General features: G+C 31.5%; 1 protein-coding gene across 1 annotated transcript; it reads right to left on the bottom strand.

Moving 5' to 3' along the window:
* Positions 1-10,779: 10,779 nt before the first annotated feature.
* LOC129914044 (uncharacterized) lies at positions 10,780-11,316 on the bottom strand. Its single transcript, XM_055993084.1, has one exon. It carries the CDS (start codon positions 11,269-11,271, stop codon positions 10,864-10,866), a length of 408 nt encoding a protein of 135 aa, XP_055849059.1. The 5' UTR covers positions 11,272-11,316; the 3' UTR covers positions 10,780-10,863.
* Positions 11,317-21,168: the final 9,852 nt, after the last annotated feature.

The raw sequence follows: 21,168 nt of genomic DNA, 5'->3' as shown, positions 1-21,168 counted from the left end.
TTTTTTGTGTGTGGCGTTGACGTTTTGAAATGTCATTTTATAGTGTGGAATCTGATTGGAATCTGGAAGGTAGTTGGAAATTTGAGGGAGAGTTTAGAAAATGGAAATGGTTGAAAGATTGACTAAGTTGATACAAAAATCAATGTGGAATCTAGTTGGATTGTGTTAAAAGAAATTTTATTTTAGCTGTTTTTATGTGTTTTAATGAGAATTTCTAGTATTTCTTTCTAAAAAATATGTTATCAGAAAATGAAGTCAGGCAATTAATCTTGTTAATATTCATTAAAGCTTTGTATTTAAAATAAAATAAAATAGATTTTATATACCTACAAAGATTAAAGTTTCATAGGGTGGAACATACACATTTATTGCATACTTTCGGGCAGATTTTGTTGTTCCAATATTATGCTCTGTTTGCACTTAATCAGTTGTTGAAAAAATATCTGAAAATTAAAGCCCCTTTCAAATTTCGGCTTGAGCAAATGAGATAATTATTTCGATTGAAATTTTCCAAACGAACTTCGTAATACGACAATTTGAAACGAGATAATTACTATTAAATGAGGTCTGTATAGGAGAGGGAGAAATAAAAATACAAAGGAGGTCGTGTGCCCGAACTTAAACGAAAATTGAAATTTGAATGTGATAAAAATGTGGAAAACGTTTGATTTTTAATTTTGACGGTAAAATAAATTTAAATGACAACAAGAGGTGGGAATATATTTGCAAAAAACATAATAAAATAGAAAAAAAAATTTAAAAAAAGTTTTTTTTTTCGTTTCTAGCTCCAAATAAATCGCCCTTGACCACATTTAGGCTAGGCGCACGCATGCGATTTTGATCGCGCGATTATTCAGTCGCAAATAAGATGACAAGAATTTCAATGAGTGTAGACACAATTTTCAAATTTTTAATCGCGGGAAGTATGTGTGTTCATCACAGGCATCCACGTGATCCATTTTTGCGACTGAATAATCGCGCGACTAAAATCGCATGTGTGCGCCTAGCCTTAAGCAAGTTGATTTTATGGGCGTTCATGGAAAGAGTAGGATTGGTAAACTTTTTCATTTTGCGGTGTGGTAGAGGTTACGCTTTTTTATGAATAACCCTAATATTTTGTCACCTTCAATGCGAGATAACTCAAATTCTCAAATGGAGCTTATTAGAACTGTTTAGTTTGTTTTTTTATTTTCTTGTACAAATTTGTCAAAATTTAAAGAAATTTAAGCAGACCTTCAAAAAATTTTTGAAGTGAAAACTATCGTAGTGATTTGAAACAAGATAATTGTGCAAAATTTCAATTAATGGGCAAACTTTCTTAAAAATATTCCCCTTAGATATGAAATTTTTAAAGTGTTTACCCAAGTAACAATTTTAAGGTAATTAAATATCGACAATCTAATAACTATAATTGTGCAAAATTTCAATTAATTTCACACTCAATATCCTGATAAAACGGTAAAATGATGTTCTTTTTCTAAAAACGTTATATCTTTTTATCTAGAGCACATAAACATTTTATTGAATTTAATACGAATTCTGATAACAGTTTTTCGTAATAAACTCTTCTAAAGCTCTGTTTTTGATAAATATTTTAAATTAATTTTTTAGTTCAGGACGTTTTCCATAAGAGAGCTGAAAATGTGCTTTTTCGTAGCTGTAGCTGCCACCGTTTACAAGATATTAGGTTTCAGAAGGAAAACAAAATACACGGAAAAGTCGTGTATTTTGTCTTTTATTCAACTTACATTTTTGAATAACTTTTTATGCACACATGGGATTCTTTTGATATATAACTTTTATCCAGTGTTTCAATATAAGTTTTCAGCTCTATGCGAATTTTGTCCATGTTTTACGATAGGCTTAACCGTTTAAGAACAAAAGACACCTTTCGCTGAGACCTAATATCTTCTGAACTATGGCAACTACGAACAAAATCATCCTAAGCCTTTTTCCATCTCTCATCCAATCGCAACAATATTTCATACAACTGTGTTTTCCAGTCTTTGGCGCTTATCAACTATGTCCGAGGGGATAAAGTTGTTGTTTTGTTTAACATCTAGCAAGTAAATTTAAAGCCTTAATTTTTACCAATACTCACGAGTTTGCAAAATTTTGCACAAAACACAGCTATTTATGTAGGTATGTACATCTAAATAAACACACATGTAATTAAATTTATTTAAATTAAAACTTTCACAAAACTTAAAATAATACCTACAAGTTCTTCCCTGTTCCATAAGTATCATGCAGTGATTATCTCTAATACCATAATGGTCACACAATTTTCCATTTCATTTTAATCTATACCTACACTCCCATGAAATTTTAAAAATAAAATGTTCAAATTGCAGTGTAAAACGATCATCATCGGCCAATAACATGTAACTTCAATATTTAAAATGCAATAAAGATAAATTCAATCAAACGCCTCAAAACCCCAGGCAGTAGATATAGTATTAAAATAGACCCCGCTTCAAATTGTTCCCCAAAGAAGTAGGTACCACACGAATCGCATGCTGAAATGTCATTTATAATAATTTTTTCTGCTCCACACGTTTCCTGTTTCCTTAACCCAACCAAAGTGAATCGCCATAGATACCTTCCTACTATGTACTCGCCTCGAATTTATAATTCGCATAGAAATGTAAATTTCCTATCAAGAATCTCTACCAAATGACACTTTTACCAACTATGAAATAAATTTTTCGCTAAAAACTGTTTTTGTGTTCGTTTTATAGATGCGGGCTTTACTCTTGAGACGGTTTTCTTAGCTTATTCCTGGCTAATTACCCTCCCACGGAAGAACACCAATTTCCTTTCATCACCTCAATTCCTTTCGTTCATCGTCCGTGGATCGCGCATTAACGCCGAACAGAAAATCACTTAAGATAAGAACTCTGCGATAATGTATCTGCGACGTCATAAATAAGCTCCAGATACTTGTTAACTTTTCAGACTTCCAGGTACTTGTCGTTGTGCGGTTGCCCTGGACTTCAACTCTGCTTCCAGTATATCCACACGTTTAACTGATAAAATGAAAATTCAAGCGACATGGTCCTCAAATCCCAATTAAGAGAGTTGCGAAAAGTGTTTTCGCGCAACAGCTCCATTAGTAGCAACAACGCGCTGCGCTGCCGCACCGTTTTCCTTAAGTAAGTGCGAAATAATTGAGTAATAAATTGTGAGGACCTTTTGCTGAAAAATTCGCGCGTTTGGAATTTCACTACAACATTCCAGTAGTCCGTGTTTTAGTCTGCTGTTCGTGAAAAAGACTTGCCCCCAGGAGAAGTCGCAAAAGGAGCGTCTTGCGATTATATCAGCAAGTTTGCTAATTGGACAATAAATTGTCCAACTCATTGTGATGTTTTGACAAATGTCTAAGCATCAGCAATATGAACCCTAAATGAATACCCATGGTTTATCCATTGTCGGTTCGTTTATAGCTATGATGCAACAGGTGGCAAGATTGCTTATACCTTCGCAAAGTATATGAAAAAGTCCCAAGGAACCTAGACCAATCCTTTTCATTTTTTATGACCACGAACTAAACAAAGTAGAAAAGTTATAAATCCTCCCATTCAATATGATATCAGCGTTGCCATCTCAATTCTTTCCATCCGCGAGGATGGGCTTGGAGGTACCTTACCTTACCTCTAACTATATTATTTGCATGGGCCCCGTTATTTATCTGTGCCTTCAGAAGTTTAGAAAGGATAGATATGTGACATTATGACCCACCAACATATATATCACATGTCTGGAGTTCATTTTGCAAAACTAAAGAGACGGCAAGATGTCTACGAATGAAGGAATGATATGTTATGCAGAATGTTGAATGTTATGCGCACTGGCTGAGAGCAGGTTATGTTCAAGGTACGGTCGTCGGTTTGGTTCGAGGTTGGTTTTGGTGTGGTTTAATGGTCGTGTGTGTGTTCCCCATTGATGGGAAAGTTTACCATCAGAGGTCCCGGAGATGAAAATCCTTACGATTTATGAATAAAATATGAAATCAATGCCAATTTGTGGACAGAATAATGTGAAATGTTAGACGTTGTGAGAAAAACTTTAAATCATTAGGCGCATGATTTAGAATTCAGGACCATTGATTAGGGTAAATAGACGGTTAAAAACTGGTTAGAAAAAGGGGTTATGTTAGATTAGATAGTCAATTTAACTACATTGAATGTTTAATTACTTTTATTCATCGTCTGTGGGTGATCCATTTTATTTATTTAATCAACTTTGGATTCTTATTTATCGTAATCTCTCAAGCTTAACTATGAATTAATGTCAGCTAAAGTGCAGAATATTTGCCCGATACTGAATGCTCCATTTAATAGCATAAAATTAATTTCCAGCATTAACACCCCCGAGCATAGTAATAATTATTTTGCATTGAGTTTGCATACAAAGTAACTAGTTCGCCAACGACGACGTGACGACTTGTTTTGAAGCCAGTTTGGATTATATGGATAAAACTTATTTATTAGCTTAACCAGCGAGCAATTAGCAGAAGTAAGTGTCTTGGTAAATGTATTTCCTATGTTGTGGGAGATATATTGATGTTGTCATATTTTATTGAATCTATTTATAAAAAATTTTGCCTCGTGTAAGCTTTTTGAGGTGGGGATTTGTTTATTTTTTGTTGATATTATGAGTAAGTTCAAATGAACTGTATAGTATAATTGATTAAAGTTCCAAAGGTCATTGTTATTATTGCTGTTACAAAATTAATGAAGTAAGTTTTTACATCTAGCAAACTTATAATAATATGTACTTCTTAATCGGACATAAAACTTGTGTATAGTTTTTTTTAATATATTATGCATCATCATTAGTCTCCTGAATCTTAAAGTTTGGATGACAGTTTTTATCTGTGTACACATGTAATTTTTTTATGAAAATTTGGGCCACCTTAGCGTATACGTAACTTTTGTGTGGCTTTTCGGCTATTTTTGTAATGTTAACAAAGTTGAACATTTTAAAATCAAAGTAACATAATAAATTAATTTTAAAGAAAATTCATATTTTAAAATCATGGTTTAGACCTAGTTAGCTACTGAAAAAGAAAAATTTCGTTTTCCAGTAGGCACCTATAACATGAAAACTCACATTTGTGCCAGATTATTTGGAAAGTTTTCACCCATTTTTTAATTAGGTATATTTCACTGTCTCAAAAATTTTCTTGAACGAAAAAAATTTGTAGACTGCGTTTTAACAAGCTAACAAAATGGGCTTATGTAAATTTTTTCAATGATAAAACGGCTTATTTTTAAATGATCGCAAACTTCTTTTTTGTTCATTGGGAGGTGACAAACTACTACATTTATTAGCCGATCGGGATGACATTTGTTGATTTGTTGTGTAGCTAAGCAATATAATTTTTTAAATTCATGTATTAAAATTTAAAGATTTTATGGCCTTCAACCGTTTTTTTTACCGAATTAAAAAAAATCATGTGTGCAATTCACCTTAAAAATCATTTAAAAAAAATCGAAAAAATATAACATTTTTTTATTCCATCACTTTTTTTATATGACAACCTAAAAAATTTTATACCATCTGAAAGCTTATTGTTTCAGCTCAAAATATTTATATCGACCATGTCTATACAACATCTACAAAAAGAGCTAGAATTTTTTTAACCCAATTAGTTTTCATAAAAAAAGCAAAACAATCAATCTCTTTTAACGCCATTAAATCCATTTTTTAAAAGACAACCTACCTATAATAAATTTTATATCATTATTATTTCACCTTTTATATGACGCTTCAATCATATTTCTACCATGTCTACAAAAAAAGTGAGAATTTTTTAAAGCCAATCATGTCGAAATTTTAAACTGAGATTACGGTACTTCCTCTACTGCTGGCTGGTCATCGGCAACAAATCTTCACAGGTGTTTTGAGGTATTTTTCAAGTTTTTCGATTAAAGATTTTATAACTTGTAGAGCACGTACCGTTATGTGTCATATATTAAATGAAAGGTAATAATATCAGCATGCGTATTAAAGTTAAATAAATTTTTTATGTGCTCTAGATCAAAAGATATAACGTGTTTAGAAAAAGAACATCTTTTTACCGTTATCTCAGAATTTTGAATATGAAATTAATTGAAATTTTGCACAATTGCACAATTTAATTACCTATCTACTGTATAAATTTCATTCATCTAACTATTAAAACAAAAAAGTTATGATCAATTGATTTTTCGTGTCGCTTTTTCATTTCATCTTGTTTCGAATCACTACGATACTAAAGAAGTTTTCACTTCAAAAATTCAAACTATTGCCATTTCTTTAAAACCCAATAAATCAAAACATTTCTCAAAATATTCATTCGAAAAATTGTAATTTGTATAGCCTAATAGATATAATAATTAGATATTAGAAATTATAATTTCTTTTGAATGGCACCAAATTTGTTTGGGTTTGAAATTAAATTTGTATGTAATGCACAAGGCTCTTACTATTTTTAAAACTTAAACTTAGAGCCTACAAAACCCTATAACATTATAAGAAAAACGTCACAAAAGAAATAACTAAACAATCGATATTATTATTCTTTTTTTTAATTTGTTACATAAAAGCAAAGAAAAAACAAAATAAACTCCATAAAAAATCCAAGAAATGTAACATATGAACTGTCACACCCGAAACAGTGTTAAAACTTATAGTTGAAACTCGATTAACCGGGATGGTCGGGACCGAGCCCATTACGGATAATCGAAAATCCCGGATAATAGAACTTTTTTTTTCAAGAAAAAATTTATATGTTTTTAAGTTTTTATTAAAAAATGTATTAAAAAAAATGTATTGAAAAATTATTCCATAGACGTAACAATTCATATTTTTGTTTGAACATAGGTACATTACAATATCACGAGATTAATTCTTTGCAGCCGGGTACAAAGGGGTTAAGTCACAAAACTGAACTTTTCGGAATTCGATGAAATAAGAATAACCTCTTTTTTCTCTTTTATTTGGTATCAAAAACATAAATTTAGAAAAACTCTTTCCTATAAAAATAAGAGCATCAATGCTCAAAAATTCATCGATTACCATTCTTCGCATTTTCTGGCAAACTATCATTTATGACTTAACCCCTTTGTACCCGGCGGCAAAGAATTACGAGTGTTATGAATTTTAAGGAAAATTAAAAAATTGTTGCATGTTTAGGTTTTAGGCAATTTACATGTTAAATTCAACAACGCCTTAGCCCCTTGGGCTTAGTTGTTAAGCCCGATGATATCCCTGGGCTTAAAGGTAAAACTATAATTGCAACCGCATTCGACGGATGGAAACTTATCAAAAATTCAAAGAAAACAACAACAAAAACGTAGGATTTGACATAAGCTTCCGACTGCTTCCTCCAATTATAATTCTGGGTTCACTTTTTGAACAGTTTTAAAAAAATTTATTTAACTAGTTTTGCTAGCATACATTTTTGTATCTCTTTGTAAAACATACAAGAAAAATACAAGAAAACGCGAAAGCGATAAATATGAAAACTCTAAATTCTCTTTGTGTCTGCTGATTTCGGAACATTTAATAAGCAGTGCTGCCAAGATTTCCGGTTAAGCCCCGAGGCGTATTTTTTTTTGTCCAGCTAAGCCCGGTGGTAATAAAAAACACACCTATTGTGTGACAGGGGATTTTACCCGTTGCTTTTCTTCGATTGAATTAATGTAAATGCGGTAAAATAGCAGTAAATCCTGATATGTTGTTCCAGAATAATTCTACTTTTCACAAAAAAAAAAAAAAAAATAAGAAAATAAGACTCTCTACAAAAAAAATTTAAAATATTTTCTTAATTTTTGAGTGCTGATTTTGTATTTTTTAGTTAAATTTATTTAGTAGTTTATTACGGATAATAGAGTTTAAATAAATACATTTTGTTTATTTTCGAGAAAGAATTTCAAATATTTTCATCACAGATAATAGAGCGTCCCGGTTAATCGAATCCCGGATAATCGAGTTTCAACTGTATTTTTAATAGTTTTGATTTGATTTATTGAGCACGTTAAAATCCTAACGTTACAGGTAATTATAAATATAAATAACTATAATAATAAAAATGAATGTATATATATAAAAAAAAAAAGATAACACAATTAAATTTCTAATTTACAAAATTAACGAAAAATCTAATTTTAAACTGTTTTGATTTAGTATTTACGTTGACAGAGTCAATTAAGTTATAATGTTTATTTAAAATATTAATTAACTGATTAATCGGACTGTTAGACCCATAGTTCGATCTGCTAAAACTGGGACGTATTGGCAATCTAGTTCTTAACCCAACACGGGCCGCGTTAAAGTTCAAACGACCCAAAACTGAGAAGGAGGAAATAGATCCATTCATTAATCCAACGATGAAGCAAAGCTGTAAAAACTCTCTATGAGCAGAAAGGGATGGGATATTCAAGAGAATTAGGTTCTGAGGGTAGGAAGGCCATTCAATTAAATTTGACCGAGGAAAAAATCGAAGGTAAAACTTTATGAATTTCTTTTGGACACTTTCAATTCTATTTGTGTGAACATTGTAATAAGGGGCCCATATAACACAGCCATATTCTAATACAGATCTGGCAAACGAAAAAAATAGACATTTAATTACGAAGGGATCACGGAACTCACTTCCAAAACGTTTAATAAAACCGAGTGATCTATTAGCTTTTTTGATTATTGAATCGTAGTGATCAGTAAATGATAACTTTGAATCTAGAATTATACCCAGATCAGAAAAGCTGGATTGGACGTGTAAACTAGAGGAGTTTAACATATAATCAAAAACAATGAAATCATGCTTGCGTGTGAAACGCATTGTCTTGCATTTGTCAACATTTAAAAATAAACGATTGTTATTGCACCATTCCCAAAAACATAGTAGGTCATTTTGAAGAAGATTACAATCATTCAATGAATTTATTTTCCGAAATATTTTAACATCGTCAGCGTTCATTAATGAAGAAGAGTTTTTTAAAAAAGATGGAATATGAATAAGACAAATAAAAGTGGTCCCAAATGACTACCTTGAGGTACACCGGAGTTAACTACAAACTTATTTGAGTGATTATGTCTGAAAATTAAACTATAATGTCTATCACTGAGGTAAGAAGACAACCAATTGATAAAAGAATAATTTAGTCCAAATCTTGACAGTTTATTTAGAAGAATACAATGATTAAGCTTGTCAAATGCCTTGCTAAAATCTGTAAAAAATACAATCAATTTTCATTATAGACAGGGACTGATATAATTGATATAAGATAAAATTCGAAACATTTATACAACTATGAGTATAACCGTCACACCCGTAACGCATTTTCTTAAATATAAAGATTAAACCTCGGAATGAAGGCTTATAAGCTTACTTTGTTTAGACATTCTATAACTTTCATAAAAGAAAAGAAAAAGAAATTCTGGCATATTTTAAAAATGTGACACATAATGCAGTGTATTTTGTTATGACTAGTTCAAAAATACCAAAAGCAAGTCGAACGGACAACAATAAGCAATCATCAAACCCTGTATAAAAACAAAAATTTTAAGTAATTAGTACATAATTAGTACAAACATCGAAGCACATCATTAACAATTATATTTGCCAAATTGTTTTTGTCTCTTAATCATTTTTATGTAAGTGCGCATTTAAATCATTAAAAAAAAAAATGACGAATCACCTCCAAAGCTTATTATTTTTCTCATAAGGAAGTAAAGAAACACTTTGCTTCTATATTTTTGAGACGTAGTATGCAAGTGGAGTTTCTTCGCAAAAAAGAACTAGGTTTGTAATCTAAATATTCAATATTGATCTTGCGTAACACAAACAAACAAAAACACTGACGAATTTTAAACTATTTTTACAGATCACGCCATCAAAATACGATGACGCGATTTATAGGATTAATTATACACAAAACAAATTAACTACATGTGAGAAATCGTTACGGGGTATATTATTAAAAAAAAAAATAATCGAAATATTTAAATCCAAAACCTGAAATAACCTTCTTAACAATCGTCATCGGCAGATAGTATTTCGTAGTGCAGGGGTGACAAACATTTGGTACGCGTAAGTTATATCGATGAAAAACAAAAATTAGATAAATCAAATATATTTCGATTTGTAAATGATTTTCTTAGTGTGTTTTTTTTTTAAGTATTCCATCCTCTAATAATTGCTTACTGTTTCAGACAGTAAAATTTTGAATTCTAAGAGATTTTGAATGGTTCTTAAACTAAATTTTATAATTTTACATCTTTTTAAAAGTAACTGCATTTCATTAAAATGACTTGTTTCAATAAAATATTAACAGGTACAATAAAGCGATTTCGGGTGCAAAAAGGTTGGACACCACTGCCATAAAAGAAATACAATTTTGCATTCAAAACTATTTCACTTGAAATCTACTTTCTAGTGCAAAGTAAACCGCCCACTTAAGACACCCATCATAGTTTTGCCATTAAAGGTATCTTGCGGAACACACAAACACGACACCAGTTATTTTTTAATTTGAAAAAGTAGCTACTTTTTATTGTATATATAATATTTCCATTGATGATAAAAATTCAAAAATGTACAAAATAAATTAATTACAAGAAATGAGTTAGTCGAACTTTCAACAGTAATTAGCGTAGGAAGTTAGTAAAAAAAAAGATTCTCCTTTTTTTTGGTGCGAAAAGACCGTTTCGTAGAGAGAGCGGTTCCTTCTTCGTGCATTTTTTGGTTAGACTATAGCTTGCGATCTGCCATATTTTTTAACTCGTTCGTTTTATTTTTTTTTCTGGATTTTTTATTTGTTATTTTTGTTTTTTATCCAATACTGCTATTTGCTGCTCGCCATTGTTCTCAACTCAATTCACTTGCCGGAATCTTTTTGCCTCCGCATAATCCCTGACATCTGAATAATTTCGTTCTGGCTTTATGCGGACATCGTCTGGATCCAATTCGAATTGGCCATTCCATTCGGTGGGCAAAATTGTCGGCTCAGTATTGTAGTCAAAGTAATTCTGATCATCGGATCGATTGCGTTCCTGTTGTATACGAACTTCGCCGCTCTTGGCGAATGTGCCGTCCCACGTTGTTGGCAGGATAATTGGTTCTCTGTTGAATCCGTAGAAATTATTTGTATTCGTTACGAATTCGTTGTGCTTACGCACTTTGGAGACATTGTTGGCAGATCCTTCGCCATATACGAATTTTCCATTCCATCCTTCGCATTTTGTTTGAATGTATTCGTCTTTTTTACCGCGGCGAGACATAGTTTTTATTCGTATTTTTTTTTTTTATATATCGTTAATTTAATGTTAAAGCCAACTGACGTGGTTGAGATTCGAGGTGTAACTGCCAGATATTTATTAAGATACTCTAGAAGAAAATTTCATATTCAATGACTGTTTCTTTTTGTTTTGTTTGTCTTTATTTCGTGTTATAGGTGGAGAGTTATCCGCCTACGAAACAAGTCTTTATAGCTTCATCTCTAGTTAGTATAAAGTAGTTTGCCATATGAGGTATTCAAAACATCTGCAAGGGGATTATGAGCGTGGAACAATAATAATAATATTATGAGTCAGTGACTTTGGAATAGACGATGGTGTTATTTTGGCGCGTTTTGTTATGGCTAACACCTGGGAAGTACATAGCTGAAAACTATTTCTGTTAATAAATTAGATATTGTTTTGTTTTAATAAGTCTTAAGGTAAGGTATTGGTGTTGTAGCAACAAAACATCAAAAAAGTCATGTGTGCAATTCAGACATGGTAGAAGTGGAAAAAAAAAATAAAAAAAACTAACTTTTTTATCTTCAATCACCTTTAAATCCACTTTGTTTGTATGACAACCTATAATAAATTTTACATCATATAAAAGGTTATTATTTATGCTTTAAATATTTTCTTCAATCATGTCTGTCCGACATCTACAAAAAGCGTTAGAATTTTTTGAAGCCAATCAATTTTCATCCAAAAAAGCAAGAAAAACAATCTTTTTTTTTCTTCCATCACCTTAAAGTCGATTATTTAATATGACATCCTATAATAAATTTTATATCATCTGAAAGCTTATTATTTGAGGTTTGATATGATGTTTCAATCATTATTTGTACGACAACTGGAAAAAAGTTATAATTTCTTAAAGTCAACCATGTCGGAATTTCAACAGATTTCCACAGGTGTTTTGAGGTATTTTTCAAGTTTTTTTTTTTTAATTTAAGATTGTGTAATTTGTAGAGCACGTACCGTGTGATATATGTGTGATATATCAAATGAAAGGTAATTCAATTCAGCATACGTATTAAAGTATAATGAAATTTGTATGTGCTCTAGATCAAAAGATATAACGTGTTTAGAATAACAATATCTTTTCAATGTTATCTCAGGATTGTGAAGATGAAATTAATTGAAATTTTGTTCATGTCAAATTTGTTTTCACAAAATTTTTTGTAGTAGGCATGAACTTGAAAATGTGCTTTTTGAATTAAAAATATGAAAGTTAAAATTAAGACCATCCTGTCCTTAAAATACAGTGTAATGTATAGGGATAGGAGTTTCATGCACTTAGGAAAAATATGCACTTAAAAATAGAAAATATGTACTTTAAATATGCATTTAATTCCACATGAATTTGTAAAATATCAATATTTCTCTAGAATTATAAAAAGATTTTACGTACCTAACTCTTATGAAATCTATATACGAAACCGTTTCCGAGTTCAAAAATGTAACTTTTTGGAAAGATTGGGGTTTTCTTTAAAAAAAAATAAATAAAATTGCAGAAAATTTACTCTTAAATAATCCAATTTATCATTTGATCGTGTTTTTTATGAGTTTGGACAACATTGGTTTGTCAGTTTTGCACAGCATTTGCTTACGTTTTTGACTTTTTTCCAATTGACTTTCAGTCACTTTTAGTCAAAAATTTCAAGCGTGTTATTTCGTTATTTTTGCCAAATTTTGCGAAAATATGCACGAAAAAAAATGCATTTATTTTCAAAATATGTCAAAATATGCAAAAAAAAATGCAAATAAATGCAAAATATGCAAAAAATATGCACTAACAATTGAATCATTTATTTTCAAAACATGATAAGTCCATGATTTTAAATTTTGCTGGAGAAGAAAAAAACGTTCTATTTTCTTTTGATGTGTGTAGCAAAATTTATAAAAAATATATTCTGTAGAACTTTTGCCTAGGTAAAAAATACCGTTTCGTTTTAAATTTTTGGAGCGATAGTTTAAAAGATAAAAAATAAAAACGCTTTTGGACTTATCATACTTTGAAAATAAACGGATGTGAAATTAGTTTTAAAATGGGTACACAATTTTGCTTTCATCCCCAGTCTATCACAAAATTGTATTTGAGATTAAAATATAATGTCCGGAGTGCTTCTTTAACTTTAAAGACGCTTTAAACTTAGAATTTCAGCCAATAGCTTAATATTGCATTTACACATAAAAAAGCTGTTGTTTATTTTCAAAAGATGATAAGTCCGGGACTTATCCTGTTTTTGATACAAACAAATATTTGGCTTAGCTGTAAAATCGGATATAGATGGAGTAGAGACTTCATTATTTTGAAGATAGACGTGGTTATCCCTAGAGTAACAATTTAGTCAAAAAAACGAATTTTTAAAAAAAGTGGACTTATCATGTTTTGAAAATAAATGATTCAATTGATTGCCATTAAGGAAATCTCCTGATTCGTATACAAAATTCGTTCCTATGCTTCCAAGGTGTTCCTAAAAAAACATGCATTTGCATGGAAACCCGATCCCTAGTAATTTAATAATCGATTCAATAATTTGCCTTTAAACAGCTCTGCATTGTTTTCCGCTAGTCCAGAATTATTTTACAAGTTAAAATAAAAATCATTTTTATTAAATAACACTGGTAACTTTCGAATTAATTGTCTTCCTAATCTCAGCCAAACGAATCGCAAAAAAATGCATTTGAAAATGCATTTAAAATTGTACGCGAATTTGTTTTTCTTTTATGAGAAGGGGTTTACATGATTCAAATACCTCTGTCAAAATAGTAAAGACAAAAAAATATTTTTAGCGAAACAGAAGATATTAAACAAAATTATGATAGTTTTAGGGTAGATATCTTTTCGAAATTTCAAACGGCAATACTTCTTCTTCCTTTTTTCTCGGCGCTGTTATGATCTCGATGTCGAGGGGATCATAACCTTCCCACGTTACTGCTTCACACTAGTGATCCGCCTGTGGGGTTCGCCGGGTTGACCTCAGAAATCGGCGGCAAGCCTCCCGGTTTTGTATTGTTCCGTTTCTGAGGCCAACTGAATGCTGGTGTTTTTGCATTTGCTTGTACCAGGAGTTTTTAGGCCTACCTTTCTTTTTATTTCGTGTTGGAACGTTATATGATATTGCTTTTTTGACGGGGTTCTCAGGATCTCTCCTTTGAACATGGCAATACCAACTGAGTCGGTCGTGTTCAATTTTTTGGGAGATGGTATTTTTAACATGAAGGCTTCCTCGGATCTTCGTACTTCTAATTCTATCAAGCTTTGTTACTCCTGCTGTCATGCGAAGCATCTTCATCTCAGCTGCCGTTAACTTACTCTCATACTTTTTGTACATTGTCCAACATTGTGAACCGTATGTGAGTGCTGGACGCACAACTGCGGTGTAGAGCCTTCCTTTCAGCTTAGGGGGCATTTTTCGATCACAGAAGATAGCAGAATTTTCCCGCCACTTCATCCACCCTACGCTTACGCGATGATTGATATCGTCATCACAAGTACCTTCGTTATTTATCATAGACCCCAGATATTTAAACTTTTCACACTTGGGAAGCACTACACCATTCAAATAAATGTCAGGAATAGGCCTGTGTGGATCAGAAAATGGGCAGCATAGGTATTCTGTCTTTTTCGCGCTTATGCGGTACCCACTACCTTCTAGAACATCCACCCATACATCAAGTGCTCGTTGCAGGGATATCGGGTCTTCACTTATGATGGCTCCATCGTCAGCAAAGAATAACTGATGCACTTTTGGGTCCGTCACTTTGCCTTGAAGCAGGTAATTAAGAACGGTAATAAAGAGCAGAGGACTCAAGACGCTTCCCTGGTGTACACCTACTGTGATTTCGAATTCTTCGGTGACTCCAGCTGCACATCTTACTTTAGTAACTGCTCCATCATACATGTCCATAATTATCCGCACATAGGTTTCCGGAACTCCTCGTTGTCTGAGGGCCACCCATATCAGATATCAGATCCACCCATATCAAACCCGCACTGGTCATCAGATAGCCTTATTATTTTTCGCAGTCGGCTACCCAAGACTCGCTCAACGATCTTCATGGTGTGTGACATCAGCTTAATCGAACTGCTTTTGAAAAATCACTCTTTGACACAACCCTACTCCTAAATTCTACAGTGTTGTTGGATTCTTAAAATAGTTGAGCAAATGCATGCAACCAGTCATAATTTGTTTGTATTTTTTTTCGTTCGATAGTAAATTATTATGATGATGATTTGAAGTGACGATGCGTCGGGATATACGTGTGAAGTCTATGCCAGACTTGCATTTTTTATTAGAATTTGATATATCACTATCGTGATCGTTCGAAGGAGATCAAATTGAATTATGGACTGAACAGTGAAGTAGAAGTTGTAAATATTGTTGAGGTCATATAGTTATTGAATGCGATGTTGGTTTTAAGTAGTGATTTATTGGTATTGTTCCTAAAACTTGTATTAATTTTTTTTTAAACTATTTAATCGATCTCATTTCATTTATTTTATGAAAATTTATAGTTTACGATTATGTATGAGTTTCGGACGCTTTTAGGCGCGTTTTAGACGCGTTTTGGACGCGTTTCGGACGCGTTTCAGACGCGTTTTTTACTTGTTTTTGGCGCGTTTTGGACGCGTTTTGGACGCGTTTTAGACGCGTTTCGGACACGTTTCAGACGCGTTTTGGACGCTTTTCGGAAGCGTTTTGGACGCACTTCAGACGCGTTTTGGACGTGTTTTGGACGCGTTTTGGGCGCGTTTTGGGTGCGTTTGGAGATATAAGAGCAATTTAAAGAGGTCTTAAAAAAGAAAAATGTTTATATATAAATCGCGTTTCAGACGCGTTTTTGACCCGTTTTGGACGTGTTTTGGATGCGTTCTGGACGCGTTTCGGAAGCGTTTGGGCGCGTTTTGGGTGCGTTTGGAGATATAAGAGCAATTTAAAGAGGTCTTAAAAAAGAAAAGTGTTTATATATAAATCGCGTTTCAGAAGCGTTTTTGACGCGTTTTGGACGTGTTTTGGACTTGTTTTGGACGTGTTTTGGACGCGTTCTGGACGCGTTTCAGACGCGTTTTGGACGTGTTTTGGACTCGTTTTGGACGTGTTTTGGACGCGTTTTGGGCGCGGTTTGGTTGCGTTTGGAGATATAAGAGCAATTTAAAGAGGTCTTAAAAGAAGAAAACTGTTCATATATAAATCGTCAAGATTTATGTTTAAAAAAATTTCCTTTCATAAAAGAATAACGTCCAAAGAATTAAAAAAAGTTTTTTTTTGCATTTTCTAACGGTAATATTTCAAAAACGGGAGCTCATCAATTTTTTATGACCTCGGATTCGATTTTTTTTTTGTAACAATGTACCTAAACTGGAGTTATACGTCATACAATATGCATGTACAATTGCATTTTGAAAACTTTTCGGTTGCCCTACATCAAAAAAAAAAAAAAACAATACAAAAAAGTGTAACATGCAAAGGTCTTAGAAAATAGGTATACAAAGAATAGAGAGGAACCTATTGTTTAAATTTAATGCACTAAATATTTTATATCTTTCTTTCTTACAGGCAGGTAAAGCCCTTTTTTGATCTCAATTGCAATTTTACGTTACACAATCTCTGATTAAACAATTTACATTCAATGTAAAATTAATGCAAACAAATTTTCCATACCTCTGATAAGACTTCATCTGTGGGCATTCTTTTGCCCATGAAAACTCCTCTCATAGATACTTAGTTTAGTTTTATTTCGATTAAATGCTTACACATTAAGACTTAAATTATCTTATAGCAAGTGAAGCTTAAAAATTTGATTGAGTTGAGCTACAGAACATAATATACGTTTATGACAATATAACAGTATACAAATATAATAAATTAAAAATTACAAAAAATAAAAGCAAAATTGAAAAAATATTAAACAATTATAATTTATAACAATAATAATAATAATTTTCAAAAATGTATAAGTTTTTAAGTTTTTTAACATACATCTCCATTTATGTTTTTTTTTTAATATAAGAAAGAAGAAGAAAAAAAATATATTAATTAGAGTAGTGAGCCTTAAGTTCGATCCTGAATCTCTCAGTCCCGCCGCACCTCCGATATCTATTCCTACCTAACCATCTCAAATGACCCACCTCATTGAATTCATATCGCCTCGAGAAACAAATAACATCATTTGCTAGCTGCACACTCCGACCGAACTTCGATTTCCACCCGCATTCCTATGCCCATTCAAATGCGCTCACCAATTCTATATTCTAACAAAACAATGATGATGATCCCATTTCGATAGTCATTTGGGCACTGCCTCCATTCTCATGGGTGTTCTGTTTGAAAACTTGAAATTTTTCTATAGACACTGTCCATAGATGTTTGCTTGTCCCTCCTGCGCCGGCAGAGGCAGTTCTGCTGGTGTAGCAGCAGCGACCTGAGCGACGCGATTCTGCATGGTGCCGATAATCGAATATAAAATTCCCTTCAATTAGCCATTTGCATTCAGCATTCATATGAAGAAGAGGTGCACCCAAGCGGCCAAATAGGCGGAAATGTTTCGAATCTTTTATATATACCTTCTTTGGGGGATTAAAGCTGATAAAATTGTTTTTAAGAAACGAAGAACCTGTGCGAGGAGGACAATGTTATTACCAATTGAATTGGATTGCGGGATAGAAAACGGATACTCATCAGGGATGCACGAGCACACAAAAATACCAAGTTATAGAAACAGGAAACAATCAGATTGACCGTGGTAGATTGAAATCTTATTTGGTAGTTAAAAAAAAATTAGTTTTTATTAAAGTCGCCATTTTATCCATGAGACTCTTTATTTTCATTTCCAAATGCACTTCCAATCCAAATGCCACAAATATTAGATATATTTCAAAATGTCCCACGTGACGCATTTGGAATGCCCCAAGTAGGGCATTTCCAAATCCCCACATGGGTTTTTTCCAAATGCCCCACGAGGCGGTGGTGTATTTCGTTTTAATGGTCTAACTGCCTTCTTTTTAATTCATGTAAAAAATTTAAAGCGCTTGGAAACCGTAGTTTCCTTGTACAGGTAAAATAGGCTTAAAAAAATTTGTTACACTCATTAATCATGGCAAAAAGTTTGCTTTTGGGATAAGAACTAAGAACTAAGGATCAAAAAGGTCTATAAAAAAAATTGGATCGAAGGGTGTTTTTTTGCGGACAAGAGGGAGAGGGTCAAAAATATAGTGAAATAAAATGCACGACTGGGTCGCACGAACTTGCTCTTAGGGTTAAAGTTGATAAAATGTTTAAGAGTCTTTAAATAGAAATTTAGAAAATTTTTATATTTGAAAAAAAAAAAAAAAAAAACAAACAAAAAAATCGTTTTTCAAATTGAGCTCCAAAACAAGAATGCATTTTCATTTCTTTTAATAATAAGCAATTTAAGAAAAAAAAATTTCAAAATCCTTAGAGGCGTTTTTTTAAAAAAAGTAATTTTTTATAGGCATCTACAGTTTTTTTGAAAACAAAAAAATTTTAAATAAAATTTGGATGCCATTTTGAAAAAATTACCAATCAACAGCTAAAGCCAAAATTTCAAAAAAAAGAGATTGTCTGTAAAGCCGGTTTACGGACGATGATTTTACGTGATAACGTCGTAAGAAAACAGGTTGTGTTCTTTTAAAATGAGTCAATTGAAGCGTTTATTTATTTCAAACAATCATAATTCACAAGAAAAAGCTAAAAAATATTACCTTTTTTCTTTTCTCATTATATTAATTTTTTTATTTTTATTTTACAAAAAAAATTATACCATTAAAAAGCCAAATATTTCTTCTTAATAATAAAACCATTTTAAAATTTTTACAATGCGCAAAAAGTATTAAAATAATTTATTAAAAACAATAATTTCTTATTAAAAAAGTGAAAAAATCATTTCCATCACCCAAAAATTCAATTTTTGGATACAACAACCTACAATAAATTTTATACCACCTGAAAGCTTATTGCTTGAGCTCAAAATATATATATCGATCATGTCTATTATGCATCTACAAAAAGGAGCAGAATTTTTTGAACTCGATCAATTTTCATCAAAAAAGCAAAAAAAAAACATATAATTTTATGTTTTCAAACTATTGAATCATTTTTTTTTTTGACAACCTATAAAAGATTTTTCATATGATGTTTCAATCTTATTTCTGCGATGCCTAGAAAAAAAGTTAGAATTTTTTAAAACCAACTATGTCGAAATTCCAAACTGAGATTACGGTACTTCCCATACTGGTAGCTGTTCATGATCAACAGATCTCCACAGGTGTTTTGAGGTATTTCGCAAGTTTTTTAATTTAACATTGTGATGTGTAGCTTGTAGTGAATGTACAGTTATGTGTGATATACCAAATGAAAGGTAACATCATCAGGATGCTCAATAAAATTATATCAAATTTGTATTTGCTTTAGATCAAAAGATAGAACCTGTTGAATAATAAAGCTTTATTTTACCGTTATCTCAAAATTGTGACTACAAAATTGATTAAAATTTTGCACAGATATAGATATAATCCTGTCTATTATCTATCTACAATATAAATTTCATTTATTTATCTGTTGAAGAAAAAAAGATAAAAATAAAAAACGGTTAAAAAAGGTAAAACTTGGGACAAAAAAACTTGTTTTTCCCTTTATTCGGTCAAAAACCATTTTGAAATACCAATTTTTTTTTTTGAGATTTTTTGAATACTACAAAAAATTTAAAAAAATAAAAACTCACCCAAAAATACCCCAAAATAAGTAGGTGTTTTTCAAAAATTCATATTTCGAAACACAGAGCCTTAAAAAAAAATCCGTATCAGACCCCTAACTTTTTTTTATTATCTTTCGAACGACGTTTTTCAAATTGTCAAAAAAAAAAATTCCCCTACCTATAATCACTACTTTGTCAAAGGTCTAAATCATGTTTTAGTTTTAGAAAACCATTTATAACTTGGTTTTGATTTTTTTTAGAATTTTCTCAATACCCTTGCCAGTTTTGCAATAAATTTATCTATTGATTTAAAAAAAAATAAAACTCTTTACATTGTCGCGTTTAGAAAATAGCCAATTTTTTGAAATTTTGTTTTACCCCTATTTACTCTATTAAAAGATATAATTTTTTAAAATCCTTCAAATGTATTTACCTTTAGGTTATTATCTTTCAAATAAGCTATAGAATAGTTTATTTTTAATTTTGAATTGAAATTTTTGCCGCACTGCCGAAGTGCGAGAGTGGAACGCTAGAAAATGGCGTCACTTTTTTGTGGTGGCTGCCATGGTTCATCGATTTATAAGACGTTATCACGTCAAAAATTCAATGTCCAGTTTTTGAAAATTTGATTTTTCAAAAAAAAAAATTTTCAAAATTCAAATTTTTTTCAAAATCCAAAAATTAATTTTTTATATAAGTGCTTTTTTACAAAAAAAAATTCGTTGAAATCGAATAAGTAGTTTCGGAGAAAATCCGAATTAAAACAAAGGGCTCAGCTAGCGTTAATAATGATTTTCAAAAAAAAAAAAAATCATTAAGATAGACCTTGGGGTCAATTCCCGATCTGTGAATCTGTAAAGTGATAAAAAATTTATCATTTCAGTTTTCTTATGAAAAATTTTTTAAGTTTGTTTATATTTCATAAATCCAGAATTGAATTTATTATGAAAACGTGATAAAACTTATCACTTCACAGTTTCACAGACCGGGAATTGACCCCCTTGTCTTAAAGCTTACATTTGAATTTTTTTTAACAAAATCGTTGGAGCCGTTTTCGAGAAATTTCAATCTTACTAAAATCGGTATATGACAAGTACCTACAGTTTCTATCATCTCTTCATCGTAATTTCATGTCTGATTGTTATCTGAGCGTTTTTGTGTACGAATGCATAACTTGAT

The sequence above is a fragment of the Episyrphus balteatus genome, chromosome 3 (genome assembly GCF_945859705.1).
Source record: "Episyrphus balteatus chromosome 3, idEpiBalt1.1, whole genome shotgun sequence".
Lineage (NCBI taxonomy): Eukaryota > Metazoa > Arthropoda > Insecta > Diptera > Syrphidae > Episyrphus > Episyrphus balteatus.
This window is presented reverse-complemented; position numbering and strand designations above follow the sequence as displayed.

Coding starts and splice junctions, on each gene's coding strand:
- LOC129914044 (XM_055993084.1), bottom strand. CDS start 11,271: ATGTCTCGCCGCGGTAAAAAAGACGAATACATTCAAACAAAATGCGAA.